Source organism: Pelecanus crispus, chromosome 2 (genome assembly GCF_030463565.1).
Source record: "Pelecanus crispus isolate bPelCri1 chromosome 2, bPelCri1.pri, whole genome shotgun sequence".
Lineage (NCBI taxonomy): Eukaryota > Metazoa > Chordata > Aves > Pelecaniformes > Pelecanidae > Pelecanus > Pelecanus crispus.
Window position 1 is genome coordinate 75,709,058 of NC_134644.1, and position 17,326 is coordinate 75,726,383.

Genomic DNA, 17,326 nt, shown 5'->3' on the forward strand with positions numbered 1-17,326 from the left:
TTCAAACACATGAAATAAAACAGATTAACTGGAGTGTCATTTACCGCCAAAGGACTTGACATCTTCTCCAATGACTGCAAGATGCGCCGTGCTGTGGAACTTGTCACACCATAGGACTGCACACTTGCTTGTTTAGCTTTCATTTGTCTTCTTACTGGTGGCTGAAAAATCAGCATTGCAAATGTTACGATGCTTGAATTTGAATTAAACATGCGTGTATTTTATGCCCTATGGCTACACTGATGATATAACCAATACTCTAGTGATGACAGAGAAAAATGCATTCACTGAGCACTCAGGCCATGAAGAACAAAATATACTCTACTGACTTTATAGACATTTAAGTGGGGCCCCACATATCTCGCACATGGGATAAAGCAACAAAAGAAATACTTAAATGTAAAAGGTCATAAAAGGGAAGATGTTAGGCCTGTGGGGTCTCTGAAGCAGTAATCAGGAAAACAGAACTGAAGCAAAGGCTTGTGCTGCAGAAAGTACTTTCAGTAGCAAAACAGATCTCAGAGTTTCGTGATGGTGTAAGTGTATCATCTTAAAACCAATGTATACAACCATCATCAGGAATTTCTAGTTTTACTTCTCATGTTTCCTCCCTTCCCCCAAGATTACAGTTGACTGCAGATCTTTTTACTCTTTTTAAAAAGATAAATATCTGATTTGAACTGTAACAGATCGAAACATACTACAGTGAAAAAGTAAACAGTTTTAATTGCACCACATGACTTCGAGTATAATTAAAAAAAAGGGTCTTTCAGTGTGGCTTTTTTTTTTTTTTTTAATTATGTTAAACCCCTCACATAACCACATCATGCTTACCGCACTGCTATGTGAAGACAGGAAGCAGACCATACAGCATGTAAAAAACACAAGCGAGACTCGCTGTAATCCACAGCATGCAGCAACAAGCAAGCTACTCTCTCCTTTAAAAGCCTAGTATTTTGGTTCCTCTTTTCAGCATAATCCACATTTACTTTGTAAAAAATAAAAATAGCTGACCAAAGAGGGCTCCTAGCTTACAGGAAGTTTTGAGTGTTCTGAAGTCTGATTTAACACTGAGACAGAACAAACCACAAGTTTTCAAGGTTTCCCCTAAGTCAGGAACTTGTAGGTCCCCTTGCTCCATGGTAGAAATGGACTGCCAGAAATAGGTCCAGCAAACTCTTATTTCCAGGTCCTTAAATAAAGTTCCTTTTGACTTTTGATTTTTTTGGGGAGGTTTTTTGGTTTTGGTTTTTTGGATTTTTTTTTTTTAATAAAGGTCATTTTGATGTAAACACATCCCAGCCAAACCAGATTTTATTGACTTCCTTTCAGATTCAACTCTAGCTACTGAGAGTTGTCAGCTTTTTTTAATTTGATGGTTCATTTTAGAACATGAAGAACTCTTAGGGGCAAGTGACTCATTTCAAGGGGTACCTGAATGATATTAAAATAGAAAGCATTTTATTGTTTATCTTGAGATTGCATTCAGGACCGCATGCCTCCCTCTAGGTAACAGAAGAGCAAAGGATCAGAAAAGTTGCCTTTTTGATACTACTGTATTAAAGAGTGCACAGTTTTATACAATACATTCATAGTATGAGTGTAGGCATGCTTGTGTGAGATCTACAAACAAGTATCAGGCAGGTAGCTTTTGCTACTACAAATACAAGTTTTCAAAGTTATGCCATTATTGTTTTTATTTACACGTTATTTTAATATAATACAGCCAGAGGCAGACAATGGCAGAAAATGGAATTTTTTGAAAGACTTAACAACAGAGGAAATCCCAACTACAAAAAACTAGCCAGAACCTAAGATGCTACTGTCACTCTTGTGCATTATGACAAGTATTTCTACATAAACAATCAAAAAGAAAATTAAACAGGAATTTTTCTTTTCTACTCTTGTAGGCTGAAAGGGCAAAATAGGAACCGTTGCCACATTTTCAGCTCCCTGCTCACACCTCTTTCGGCAGTGCTACACCTTCTGCATTTCCAATTACATTTTCCCTCACGCTGCACTACTATTCTCATACCTGATAAGGAGTAATTCGTGCTTTTGTCTCCCTTGCTGCTGCAGCTGCCCCACCATAAGTGGTCTTTCCAGGGTAAAATGGAGAATCCCCAAGCTGGCTTGTCTTAAAGACAGAAGTGTTTCCAAGTGACTACGGAAAGGTATTATGGTAAGTGGTTAGTAAAATGGCTACACATTCAAATTGATTAAAATTAATACTGTGCAGTACTTACAGGAGAGGGAGATCCAAAAGCAGATAAATTGAATGCAGGTTTTTTAGAGCTAGGTGCAGGATGCTGCGAGAGGGAATGAGATCTTTCAGCCTCTGTGGACCAGAGCAGTGGTGCTGAAGTATTTTTTGAAACGGTGATATCTGCCAAAATGACACATGCTATATGTAAATGCCTTGTGTACATACAGAACTTTAATACTGAAGAGCACACTAACTCCAGAGTTATTTAATACAGAAAAATAAGTCTTACAGAATGAAAAAGCCCCCTAACACTCATTTCTGCAGCACTCTAACCTTCAGATTTCTTCAAACAGATCAATTTCACATATGGTATGACAACCAAGTATCAACTCTGAACCTGAAATCTGTTCACAGAACTGCAAATACATTACCTTTCAGTAATCCTTCAGAAGCACGCACAAGAAGTTAATAGTATGCTTCCAGTGCAAAGCAATTTTATTTTTTCTTCTTTCATGGTAAAATAAAAGGGAACTGCATAAACACTGGTGCATCTATAATGATACAAAGTTTTTCCTATGTTGGTAAAGGGTTGGAGGCCAGCATAGGTCAGAATTGCACAGGTTTTAAACCTGAAAAATTCCCCAAAGGCTGAACTAACAGAGTTAACGACCTATTTTCTACGTATGTTTTATGGAGACACACCAGAAAGCTCTAGTAAACTCAGGTTATATTGCTAAACCCTGGCAACATCCTCTCTGAATTGTAAAAATATGTTCTCCAGAGAACTTGCTGAGCATGCCTCAATCCTGTTTATATGGGGGACTAGAAAAAGCTGCAAACCTGCTGTTTGCCTTTCCTCAATGATGTCACCTAGGTCCCTGTCTACATCAATACAAGGTTTCTTTTTTTTTTTTATTTTAAAATGGTGTACATTCCTTACTGAATTCAGCAAAAGACATGGCAGTATTGACAACTGATGCCTTCTAACAAGAAAGCCCAAATAAGCAACTCAAAACTTGTTCAGTCAGAACAGCTCCTTTATTGACTCCTGGTGAAAACACAGGAAAACATCCTGTGTTTCTATTTGTCACCTGTATTTATTCACATTTTACCAGCTGTCAGTTAGATATTCCGAGATTGCTTCCTTCTAGGCAACCAACCTAGCTGTCAAGCTGCAGTGAGTCATCTTCAGTTCCTACTATCCCAGTTCAAAATTTACAGATAACCTAGTTAAAAGTGCATTTATCAGCACCAACTCTTTGTAACATCAGAGTCTCATAAATGTATTCCAAAGCATGGCTATATTAAAAAGGCGATAGGATTATATACTTCTAAAATACTAAAACTTAAATTTAATTCTAACCTCTAAAGCTGACATTCACCTACTTTATTTACTAAGGTGACGTGGAATATTAAAGAATGCAAAGTACTTCATGTTACCAAAAAATCAGTTAGAGAACGTGAAAGTTACCTTTATCAGATGCTCTAGAGGAGAAGCCACTGGTTGTTGAGATGTTATCATCATCATGCTGAGAGGTAGAATCTTTTATTTCTTTTACAAGAGACAGCCCAGGACTGCCAATGCCAAATGAAGATGTAGAGGGCTGACAATGTGGTACTGTGGAATCCAACATGGTACAGTTCAAATGGCTCCGATGAAGAGAGGGCCTTGTTAACACATCTGAGAAGTTCAATGCAGATCTACTCGTGGATGGTTCTAAACAAGAACAGGGAGACAATTAGTCTTCCTATAGGCAAGCTCACAGAAGCCAAAACCTGTTTTCTATCAACAGTCATGCTATTGCCAGTTCTAAGCACAAAAATAGAGAAGCTGAATTTAACTTCTTCCTCACCCAGACAGGGTTTCATCTAACTGTCTCATTACAACAGCAACACTGCTCACAATACGAAGTATTAATTTCACATTAAGAAGTAGTTAATAATGAGGTTTTACAACACCAAATTCTGACCCCATGCTCAAGTGCTCTAACGCTGGATCTTTCACTAAATCAAACATGTATAAATTCCTTCTTCTGCAGATAAAGCTTGCAATAAGCTTTCCAAAATTTGAGATTACATGGCAAGTTACAGACAACTCTGCAGTTTATATAATCTTGTAACAAAGACAATGTTAATCCGAATACATAACATGAAGATGTGTATTTGCAGAGATTTTGGGGGGTTTTGTTTGTTTTGGTGTCATTGTCCCCCCCTCCCTAATTCTACCGTATCAGGTCATGCTACAGGCAAAACATTATCTCCTATCCACTAACTTTTGAGATTTTGGCACAAAGGACAAGTAAGCCTCGTGGCCTCAGCTGCAAGATGGGCATTTTTTCCTCATGAACCAAAGGGTCTGCAAACACTGCCAGTGTCCTGTCCTGCAAGAGGCAGTCTCACAGCTCCAACTTGCCACATGACGGAACAGCTACTAATGGATACCTTGCCTGACATCCATTAAGTCCACAGTCTCTCCTGGGAATTCTGGGTATGAACATGATTCTGAGTCACTGTCCTCTTGATATCTGCACAGAAGCTTAAACTAGCTAATTCAATCTTCATAACCACTGCAGTACTACTAATTAGTTCTCCAAAGCACTGGTAGAGTTTTAGGACTGTCTTGTTTGAGATAAAGAAAGTGTTATCAGGCTGAGGGCTGGCCAAGCAAAGGAATACAGGCTCTAGCACATTGGTACCTCAGAGCTGAAGAAACAGGCTTTCTAAAACTGTAATAGTAATAATAAAAAAAAAAATCTTATTATTAACTATGGAAAGACTGGTCTACAACATCCACAGACTGCAACTGCTACTAAAGGTTCTAGGGTGTCCATCTGCTCCTGATTTCTTGGAGCTAGAAAGTTTGCTGTGCAGCTGTTCTTACTGAAAGGTCCTTTCACACAATTCTTCAGGAAAGCCAACACGTGTTCCTCATTCATGAAGACCTTCTCTATTCCTATATCCAAACTTATTCTCAAGCTACAGCTACACAGAAAGCAATAAAGCTCCTTATTTACAATTAGATGGCACTGGTGACAAAGGTATTTCCTCATTATTTTTCATTCTGCCAAGAGAAGCAACTGACTTTCCACACAGATGGTTATGTACATGTGCTCAGACAAAACTTCTCTCCTTATTAAAAACTAAGTTCCACAAAACTGCTAATTTAAGAGAAACTCAAATGAGAGCATATGCAAATTTACAGAGGAGAACTACAGAAACAGTGAGAAGAATAGATATAAAACACATTAATCTTCTATATGTAAAGTAAGGGATTGAAAACTTCTTTGCCAAGGGTCCAAACAGGTTTTCAAAGACCCCATGCTAGGCATGCACACACCTTAATGTTACCAAATATTTCAAAAAGAATAATGTCATAAACCAAGTTCCCCAGTTCTCCATTAAACTAACAAGGAACTTCATTAAATTGACTGAAGAAGCCCAAAGGGGGGAAAAAAAAAAAAAAATCAGGACGTGAGAAGGAATTTTCCTCTGGCATTGCAGCATCTGGTCTTTTGTTTTGAGGACAACAAAACAAATTAATGTTTTTATTCCCTTAGGCAATTAGATACTTTCATTCCAGACCTTTTAAAAAGAAAATGTAACCCAGCACACTTGCAAATGAATATTATCAATATTTTGCACCTGGCTAATTGACTACCTGCAGTTAACTGATGACTTCCAAGAGCTGTAAGACAACCTCCAGTATGTTTTGCAATTGTGTTTACAGTTTAAAGCTAAGACAGTTTCACAAACAGTTGTTGGGATTTTTTGTTTGGTTTTTTTGGGGGGGTGGTTTTGTTGGGAGGGGAAGGGGTTGGTTTTTTTTTTTTTTTAATTCTGTCAAAACGCTCCTTCCAGCTTCCCTTAGAAATTTAGATTCAAAACTAGAAATCTGTGAATAAATACAGATGGCCAGAATACTAAATGATTTTTCACATACCTTCTAAATTAATTCTTGCTGATTCAGGCGTGACTCTCCCATCAATCACTATGGTATCTTCATTTGCATAATCATGGTGATAGTTTACTGGATTCTCTTCCTGGTTTGTAGATTCATTTGTATCTACACATTCATCTTCAGTTTTGTTGAAATACTTCTGTAACCATCCTGGTACAATGTTTTTTACCGATTCTGTCACTCTGCTAATGATTCCCTGCTCGAAAGAAAAAAACACTTGTTAATTACAGAAACACAGTCAACAGCATACACTGGGATGCAACCTTGCACAGACCTTGAAGACAGACATTAGATAGCAAATATTCAGGACAACAATAAGATAGAGGGGGTTGATCCTTGACATAAGATCTCTATGCTTCTGGGACACGCATGACAAAAATTCACCTAACATTGATTTACTACTAACCTATCAGTTTCTGCACTTCCCAGTGACCTTGGCAGCGTTCAAAATTCTGAAATTTCAGCCAAAGTTCACCAGAGGCTTGTCAAGTCACAAGGTCATCGGGAAATTCTATTTCTAAATAAGTCCTGATGTATGTACTTTTTTTCAGGACTCCTTGTCTTAACGCCTTCACTTGAAAAAACATCAAAAACAGAAGCTCAGCAATTATCTACAGTGATAATAGCTCATATCAATAGGACCATAATAGCTCCTAAAAATCAGTGAACTTAAATATTTCTAATTTTTCTAATGCTGAACTGCAGTAACAACATGTATGAAAGAAATCCTGGAAGAAACAGCTATAGTGGAATAGCAGATGCCTCACTACAGTACTCTTAAACAGATCCATTTTGATCAAATTTCATTTCATTGTATGTTAAAGTTTTGGATCTCCAAACCTTAATATTCTGCAATTACTGAATACATAAAAGCCATTTCTATTTTGACATTTACCTATTACTTGCAACGCTTACATTCTACGTTTAGGAAATATTTATTTACCATTTTGTTTTAGGCAGTCACTTGTTCCCCATCATGCCCTCAAAATTGCAACACACCTTCCTGTCAAATCTCAACCCCGTTACAGCAGATCGCTTGCAGCAGGGAGCTCCTTCCCTCTTACACTGACTGCAGGCACAGAACCAGCTGCTAAACTCCACGAGCTGCAAGCAAATGTGAAAGCCAACTCAGCAATTTCAACACTTCGGAAACTGAAAAGTAACAGGAGTTAAAGAGATTTTTGTTGAACTCCACTGTCAGTTGCTAACACATGTACCAAAGGCTCTGGCAAGGTACTTTGATATTTTCATGGGTTTAGGCAACAAAATTTTCTAGTCAAAATAATTATTCAGGTGTAGAAAATTGAGAATAATCTTTGGACTTGTAATAGTCACAGTCTAGTAAACAATTCTGAAACAAGAACTCTGCTGTATTCAACTTTCTTAAAAAATTTAGCACACAAACAAAAAAGAAGCCCATTTCACTTGTTCAAGTCTTTCGTACACAATAATGCAAACACCAACTTACAGGAGTTATAAACAGATTAGACACTTTTGAATCTGGAGTTAAGGGGAGGGCAGGGAAAGAGGAGGAAGGGAAGGTAGAAAACAAAAAGCCTTTTCACAGAAAGAAAGTCGTCTTAATTTACAATTTGTCATTTTTCAAAGTGATCTGTAATTTAATCTTCTACTTGCACAAAGACAGAATGAATACCCAAGGGCAGTTTAAACCAGACAGAATACAGAGCAATAAACGCATCCGTGGCAATTACCACCCTAAGATGCACGCAAGTATGCCATGCTCAGGATGTTGCTGCTATTCTACATAAATACCACGCTTCAGCTTTCCAACAAAATCTACTAACTGCATGCAATACCACAGTTCACAAACAGTTCAGTGCACAGTACCAGCAAAGAGGAAGTCCCTCTCTATCCCCAGCCCCTCATTTCCACCTTTCTCTGTGACACTGTCCCCCTTTTCGGGGGGAAATATTTTGCTGCTATGAAGAAAAGCATATTGGGAACTCACAGGAGTTAAAATCTGCCAAAATGAGCAAACGGTCAGGAGACAAACTGCATGCAAGGCAACGCTCTTTCCAAAAAGCTAAGCACTACTGCATTCAGTATTGCTAGCGAGTTTCTCCATCAGAGAATAGGTATCACTGGCCATAAAAAAGGCCGGTATGACTCTCTTGCTGAAGAAATCCTCCCAGCACTGAATGCTGCCTGAGACTCAAGATGGAAGAAGTCATAGGCATCCAGAAGAGTAAACACCCAATCATTAGTAATCCAAATGAGTAACTGGAGAATCTAGCTAGACTAATAATTAACCAAGATGACATTTTACCATCCATATCTAAAACCAGACTGGTTTGACCCTTTCTTGCATATGGCAGCCTTGCTAGCATTCTCCACATCATCAGCACTTTAAGCTGGGTAACACAGGGTAACTTCGCAAGCCAACGCAGGAGCTGGAACTCGCGCAGCGCAGCCGTACTGTAGCAAGTACTAATAGCCTGCTCCATCTGGCTTAGGCACAGTGGAAGACAAGAAGCATAGTTTTATGTTCCAGAATACTGCTGGCTTAGCGACAAAGCAAGGAAAACCAAAATACACAGAAATGCACCTCCATTTTCTGTCTGCAAAATGAAAATATTGATTAAAGGCACTGTGAAAGAACTATGCAGGCGTGATGATGGCAGAACGGACCATCATCAAACACAGATCTTGCTAAAAAACCCCACCTCTCCCCTAAAAGTAAGCCACATACCCCAGGCATGCCCATTCACAAAAAAAAAAAAATCATGAATAAAACGAGAATTTCCTTATGGCATCTCCTACCTGCCCATCACAGCTGAAAGCCAATCAGTAAAGCACCACAGCTGGACTCCTGCCCAAGTCAGGCAGTTAAGGTACCACTGACCAACTACACTTCCAAACATGCACACTCTGTATTCTTGCCAGGACATTTCAGCAAAGCGTCATGCCTTACACTGTCTTTAAAGCTGGCATTTTAATCCAACCCTAACTTTTAGCTTTCTTATTCTTCAACTTCGGCACATGTGTTTGGACACCCTTTCCCTCTCCTTGCACATGCAACGCAAGCCTACCTTGTCAGCAGCAGCGCACGCTCCCTCTACTGCTCCTGTGCCACCAGCTCCGTGCTTTGTCCATCCCGGGTTCCCTGGCACTACCAGCTCCCCACACAGACATCATTAATCCTTCCAGAAGGCTGACAAGGATATCGCACATCTCACTGATGCAAACAGATCTTCAGAGGCGAAATACAAAAGGCACGGCACAAGACAACTCTAACAGGCTTATTGCTCCAGCAAAATCCGAGTGGACAGCTCGGATCCCTATCTCCTCATGCCACAATTATGTACCAGTCCTTTCCTGAACACCTTCATTCCCTACAGCTACAATGAACACGCTACTGCAAAAAAACTCTTCTAGCTCCCAACCCCAGGCTGCGGCGCTGGCACGCAGCTTTAACGCTCGTAACTTCTTATTTCTACAAGCCACGGAGGCACCAAACTTAATACCGTGAAAGGGCAGAAGATGCCAGGGGGCAACCCCGACTGCGCGCAGCCGCGTTTCAGCCAGCGAATGTGCTTCAGTCCTTAACTGGCTGACCTCAGCAGTCTGAGAGCTGCCGTCAGTACCAACAGTTGCCTGCTCATCTTAACTGCGCTCACACTCTAAGTCTCATCCTCAGCAGGAAAGCAGAAGAACACAAAACAAAAAATCCACTAAAAAGATCCAGTAGCTTAGGAACAGATATTTACAACAGGTTTTCAAATTCTGTGCATCATCCTCAGTGTCTGCAGCTCTGCTAGATGTATCTAAGTGCATGTATACAAACACCACAGCGACAGTAACTACAGTTACTCAAGGCATATTGCCTTGAGATGCAACTCCAAGTAGAAGATAAGTGGGTAGACATACTAACCAGTAAACAAACAAGGCGTCGTTAGTTACTACTTTAAAATACCATTTCTTCAAAGGATTTATATAAAGAAAGAAAAATCAATAGGTTATGGTCACGGTTCGACTTCCAAACTTAAAAGCAGGCTATTTCTTGGCCAAAAATATTTATGGAATAGGACAGTGTTCCCAGCTTGTAAGGGTCTTTCACATAACGTAGTGGGGGAAAAGTGCTGGCGGGAGTACTCAGCAATGATGCATTACTGGAAAACATCTATTTTTGTAATTGAGTTGATTTCAGTCTGAGAGGCTTAAGTAAATCCCACTATACAACACAGGATGTACTAAAAAATTTATATAGAAATTATATAAAGGTCATACACTAACATGAATTCATCAGAGATGCAAAATACACAACCGGATAAAAGAGCTAATTTCCACTTCACTGTATGCACACCTCTGAAAAGCATCAAATTTTTACCTCCAGGCCTCTCAGAGATTTCTCTGCTTCCCATTTCAAAGGCCAAGTTATTAAAACATATGAATCAGTAAGTCCTCAAAAAGAAAACCTGCACCTAACAGTGAAGTTCACTGAGATAGAGCAGATCAATCTAACCACTTAAAACCATCAAAAAGGAATTTTTGTGTTCTCTCCATCCCCCATGGTTACCTCATGCCAGCTCTGGCGCATAGCAGGCTACTCTCCGTACTAGCTTGAATTCATTAATCTGGCAAAAAGTACATGTTTCTCTGCTGGACTAATGAGTTCAACTGGCTCAGTGCACCAGAAATGGCCCAAGAGAGCGAGCAAGATGAGGCAGCCAGGACGAGAGGAAGAAGAAACAGAATTTCTCCCTTCTTTTAACCATCCTCTGTCCTTACTGCCGTTAAAGAGATTGCCCCTTTCTCCTCCTCACCTCGCCCTTCCCTTATGCTGCCGCTAGCTCTTACAGGCAGCCGAGTCACAAACTGCATCAGGGCTCTATCAAATAGATCCAGCCAAAAATTCGCCTGTAGACTGCGACGGTGAGGACTACCCCTCGGGGCATCAGGTCGCTGGTCCAGCTCACCGCCTGGCTGCACGGATGCTGAGGCAAAAGCAGGAATAGAAGTGGAAACACGACATGACTGTCTCTTGCAGCAGCACAGACTTAAGACTGGCTTAAACTAACTCTGCTTTTGCTATTTAGGGAGTGGTTTCAATTTGGATGTAGGACAGCAGAATTTGATATTTCATTTAGAAAAAAGACAGTAGAACTTATGACTTAATATGAACAATATGTTACAGGAATGTCATTAATTATGTAACATTTGAAAAACAACAATTTTATTTAAGGCAAGTGGACTAGTTCAGATTTATTTCTAAAAATCATGAAGAAGGGATTATGATTCCAGATGCCAATGTATTTCCTTCTTGTTGCTTTTAGTAAGCCTTATTTTCCAGAGTCTAGTTAGCTTTAGAATAAACATCCCAGGCAAATTCAGGTGCTGTTTTACATTTTGGCACTCCTTGCACATCTGTACCCATCATTATCACTTCCACCTGAGTGCAAAAAGCCAGCGTATGCTCCGATAGATAAATTGGTGTCTACCCAACTAGGTTAAATCCTTGTGATGCTGAATGGTTTTATCTCACGTTTTATCCACACCTTTAGTTGACACAGTGACAACATTAGAAAAAAGAGCACAAAGTACATGGCAGCTTGCTTCCTTCCTTATAGGAAGCACTACATTAGGCTCCAGTTAATCCTCAGCAGCAATCAGCGATGGGCACTGTAGATCACCGAGCATACGTTCAGTGTTACGCTTTGAGACAGAAATCTATCAGCATCAAAACCAAAAAATGTAAGATTAAGGAGACTACTTTCACTTACAACTTTGCAAGCAGTTTTAAAGGAGTTCATTCTTAATCTAAGAAGGGACACTAAGTACAGTTAATATTTTTTTATTGAAAGACTGCCACACTTATACAGTGTGCCTGCAGCCAAGTTTCATAGACAGTACGTAGAATTACATTAATTGAAATGCTGCTCAGACTCTTTTTCTTTTCCTGTAAGGGAACCCTACAGTCTAAACCAATTATTTTTACTTAACAAGTACAACAACAGCATCAGGACAACATGGCATCAGGATAAGACACTCCGACATAACTGCACAGACAAGAAGTTTAAAGTTTTAAACATTAGAATGATCAAGGAATACATTTCCTGTAGCACCAGATGGTCTTTACAAGGCCATTAGTAAAAGTACAGATTTAGCAAAGTATGATAACATACATTTTATATTTAGCATTTAAATACACAGTTTAGGCTTAAAATTGTCTGTCTTATTTATAGGTATTCTCTATACGGTAAGGCCCAATTCATTACAGTATTTCAACATCACCAAACATAACTGATAATAGAAACGGCAAACGCTTCCTCTCTTCTGCATTTACAGTAAGAAGTTTATGCGTACAAAAGCTTTCAAGGTATCATACCCCATGCTACAAATTTGCTACCTCTTGTAATATAGTAGGCTCCCAGCAATGAATTAAACATCTTCAGTGCCTCTTTGCCTAGAAGCACTCACAAACAAACATGGTATATGGCTAATCTATGGCACATAGTAGTGAGGACCTGTTATGTACGTAAAACACAAGGGCAGGCCAAATTCTGCAACAGCTCCTGAAGCAGTGGTTAAATGCCATTCAAGGGTAACTCACAGCTTACTGATGTCCATCCCCGTGTCCAATGCTTTCTAGTGCAGACAAGGCTTTACAGGTAACTTGAAGCATATTTCACAAAATGAAGTACTTAGTGCTACAAAACTTCATTCCTGCCACTTTGGAGTGGCATTCCAAAGTAAATCACAATCTTTGAACAAGATTGGAGTTAAATTTTTAAATTAAATGTGGTGTTAGCAAAAGAGAGCGAAGTACTGTCATGCTCCCTCTGAAATATCTTTCCTATCCATGCTGATCTACAAACTGAGCTGACAATACAACGTGCTAGTGGCTTTGCAAAATATAATACGTCATTCCTGTTGCACATTCAGTATGTTATCTTATTCACAAACTTGAACACGTAAGTTAAAATGAAGTAACCAAGGAATCCTCTTTAGTTATTCTCTGTGATCATCTGATATTTTAGCAAGACTCGAAGCCCTCCTACTTTGTGTCACACACAGGCATTGTCTAGCATATAAAAGTTAAGCCTCACAACTCATCTACACCACCAGAACATGCAATTACTTTAAATAGGACACATTTAACCCTGCTGCATACGCTTCCTGGCTAGGTTTAAAAATGTAAGAATTGGTGCCTAGGAGAAACTAAAACGCTGACTCTCGGGCACAGGTGCTTTAGCTGCAGCGGCAGCTATTGTTACATTCTTTGACGTTTTGAGGTAGTATTCTGAAACTGTAAAGCCAAGGTAGCCTCGCCTCTGCTGCAGGGCAGTAATCTTCAGTCATAAAGGGCAGCAGTGTCTTTCTGGCCATAATTTTTCATCACAGCTCAACTGACAGAACCAAGAGCATCTCACAAATATGTAACCAGTATCTCCAAACACCGTTCTCTTACCAGTAACAGGAAAAATTGCTGTTGCACATAGAGATTATTTTTTTAGTGATTGAAGGTAATGGCATCTACAAATCTGTATATATTCTACAACTCTGTAAAGTAAGTTTAATAACAAATACTAAGGGCTGACATTAAAACAGGTGCACTGTTATAGCTAAATTTAACATGTATCTAGTTGCACCACAGTAATTCCCCAATACAGCGACATTTAAACCAGTTTAAACCTCATTTACATCTGCTTAGCTCAGGATTACTTAAACTACAAATGCACCTGTATTACCGGCTGGCACATACCAGTACAGTTTTTGGTCGACAATTTAATATTTTGTTACTGTAAATCTTTCAGCGCCTCACTAGACCTGTAATCCAGTCTCAAAGAAAACGCCAGTTCAACAGTTTAACTCTTTGCTTGGCTTACTTTAGTCTTCAAGGTCACCAGACCTTGAGCTCTAATAGGGGAAGGAGTCGTGTCTGCTTCAAAAAGAGGGTTTGATTCAAAATACAATCATAACTAAAAGCAAAGTCAGCCAGCTTTCCAGGACACTCTCACACAACTCCTTCCAACAGCAGAGCTATGGAGACAATAGTAAACAACCTCAGCAAGGAGAAAGAAAATTTTCTACTGGCACAGGTATTTGCAAAGCTAGAGTCTGTGCTAGAACTGTGGCTGTAGGACTTCAGTGCATGTTAGTGCCCATGTGTTGGCATACACATTTTTTCCTAGCAAAGGTGAACGTAAAGATGAACTCATGCTTACTTTAAAAAAACATGGTGGTCACAACCGAGCCAAACACACACAAAGGCACTGTAATTAAATGCAACATGCAATTATGAGATGAGTTATAGAAACTCAAAGGAAACTCCCCCCTTGGAAATACTAGTACTGCTGCCCCAATATGAGAGCTTTAGTGCTGTCGCATTTCCTAGACGAAGGGGAGAAAAAACATTTAAAGCCTTTTCTTGTCAGAAGAAGGGGAACATATTTGTAAACTCTCCAACAAAAACAAAGAAAAACAAATCTCACAGTTAGGAGAAGATCGTTTAATTAATAAGTATTTTTGTACAGTAATCCAGAATACCACAATGACAAGTACTGTATCAGCAAGTTGCAAAACTACTTTTGCTTCAGGCACAGTCAAACAAGCCAGTTCATACTTGCCTTCACTCAATTTTAAGATGGTCCAACTGACTTGGCTTAAAGGGGTTTAGGGAGTACTTACCCTGACCCTTCCACCAACAAGGCTGGGGGTGTAACAATCTCCCACCAGAGGTGGTGATAAACAGCTGCGAATAACACTACCTTCAAGTGGCTCAACTGTTACCAAAATTAACATCTCTTTGGCTTAAAAAGTGTATTTAAATTGTACCTTCAATTACACAGTTTTAACAGGCAGGTAAGACATGTTTAGGCATAATGAGAAAGCAAGTCAAGAGTTTTAAGCAGCACAATAAAATAAAATAAAATAAAATAAAATAAAAATACGGAAGGTAGTTGCAAGAAGGAAAGATACCTAGCATGAGAGATCTGTATAAGGGAAAATGAGAACTATGTCCAAATTTAGGGCAGTTGTTCATGGAACTGCATCGGTAAGTAATTTAATACCCTAAAAAGTAATAAAAAATTCTGCCTAATGGCTAGAATTCTTCATTAAAAAAATACTGTGGGCACTTAATAATTCTTCAGCGTTGAGGACTTGCATTGTACGTTACAAAAAGCACAGAGAAGAGTTTTCATTATATTGTCTCAGTAGTACATACCAAGACACGTATACTAAGGAACATCTCCTCCCCCTTCTCTCATGACTGTATAAATATCACCGTTCAACATATTGTAGATGTACAATAGCTACACAATAAATACTGGATTGATTACACAGAACATTAAAAAGATAGCAAAAAACCCACGGAGTTTTTGCAATTTAACAGCAGAAAAATGGAAAAGCATATCATGTGACCTACCACTAAAAAACCAGAAGACATTTAAAAAAAGGTCTAGAAAACAGCAACCCTAGAGAAAAGCCTCTTAGCTATTCTCTTCTTGAGGACAACCTTGCAATTTACTCTACATAAAATGCAACAGCGAGAGGGAGGCATGATTTCTTCCCTCAAAAAGCAGCATAGCCCCGAAGACAGAATTAGAGGATGGACCGACCTAGAGTAACATTGACGCTGAAACCATGGGTCTGTGCGTGCCCTGTGGTCCAACAGCAGCACCTGCGGAACCGCGCACACAGAGAGGCCGCATGGCACCCCAAAGGTCACCTACTCCACCCTCCTGCTCAGAGACGCGCCGAGCACAGCAGGTTGCCCATGGCTGTGTGCACCTGGGTTTTGAGCACCTCCAGGGGCGGAGACCACTCTGGGCAGTTCTTCCAACATGTCAGCTATCCTCACGGTTAAAAGATTTTTCCTAACATGAAAGCAGAATTTCCATTTTTGCAACTTGAGTCCATTGTCTCTTCTCCTGTTGCTATGAACCTCCTAGAAGAGCCTTGCTCCACCTTCTCTATACTCTCGTTGGATATTTGCTCTTCTTAAGCTGAACACAGGCAGCTCTCTCAGCCATGTGTCTCAGCCTCCTAGCCGTTTTGGTGGTCTTCAACGAGACTCACTCCAGTATGTCAACATCTTTTTTTGTACTGGAGAGGCCAAAATTGGACACAACTCTGCATATGCAGTCCCGGAAGTGCCGAATAGACGAGAAAACGCACCTCCCTCAACATCCTTCCCACATTCTTACTAATACCGCCCAGTATGCAGTCAGCCTTCTTCACCTCCAGGGCACGCAGCTGACTCAGGTTCAAATTGCTGTCCAGCAGGTATGTGGGGTTGTTTTGTCCCAGATGAAGGACTTGGCATTTGCCTTTGTCAAACCTCATGAGGTTCCTGGCAGCCCATTTCTGAGGAGATCCCTCAATGGCAGCCCTACCCTCCAGCATACGATGGGGCTGATGTTCCCCCAGGTTTGGTATCGGCTGGGAACCTGTTGAGGATGCATGCCATTCCTTCATCCCAGGTTGTTAATAAAGACATATAACAGTATCAGCCCCAATATCAACCCTTGAGAGGCTCTATTAGCAATCGGCTGCCACTGGAACTTTGTGCTGCTGATCACAGCCCTTTGACGTCAACGGTCCCGCTAATTTTCCAGCCACTTTACAGTCCACCTGGCGAGTCCGTATTTCACCAGTTGGGCTACAGGGATGACATGGGAGACCACGCTGAGGGCCTTGCTGAAGTCCAGGTAAACAACATCCACTGCTCTTCCCATGTCCCCTGAGCCAGTCATCCCACTGTGTTATCCATTTGTTACATGATGCTATGGTAGCCTGCATCTGCACCGGTCTGAAATAGCTCTGTTCAAACTTTTTTTAGGCAAGCAAAAGAGATTTTGAACTCTGTCCTCTCACAGCCCTCAGAATCATCAGCAGCTCAGTTCCTTCACGGCAGGGGAGCAAGAACCGGTTCTAATTACTGACTGGAGGAATAAATAACTCAGAGGAAGTGATGTGCTGCCAGCAACCCAAGGCAATTTGCAGTGTCCCAGCTAACACAGTCAATTATTTCATCTGCTTTTTTCTTCTCCTAAGATACCGCGCACTAGTATTGTTTTTCTCCAATACTTCACAGCCCCCAAGGCTGTCATGACAACACTTTGAAAGACAAAACACAAAGTATTAATAAAATGCTATAGCAATCATAATTTACAATTTGTTGTACCACTGACAGCACT

The 17,326-nt window shown here is 40.1% G+C and overlaps 1 protein-coding gene across 2 annotated transcripts in view; it reads right to left on the bottom strand.

The window, feature by feature from the left end:
• Positions 1-17,326, bottom strand: part of NUP153 (nucleoporin 153) — a 54,410-nt gene that overhangs the window by 24,889 nt on the left and 12,195 nt on the right. For both annotated transcript variants that reach the window (XM_075705925.1, XM_075705924.1), the window contains exons 2-6: positions 6,147-6,360; positions 3,678-3,923; positions 2,247-2,386; positions 2,036-2,164; positions 45-161 (exon numbers count right to left, since the gene is read on the bottom strand). In XM_075705925.1, coding sequence (XP_075562040.1) covers positions 45-161; positions 2,036-2,164; positions 2,247-2,386; positions 3,678-3,923; positions 6,147-6,360 — 846 coding nt within the window. The remainder of the gene's footprint in view (positions 1-44; positions 162-2,035; positions 2,165-2,246; positions 2,387-3,677; positions 3,924-6,146; positions 6,361-17,326) is intronic.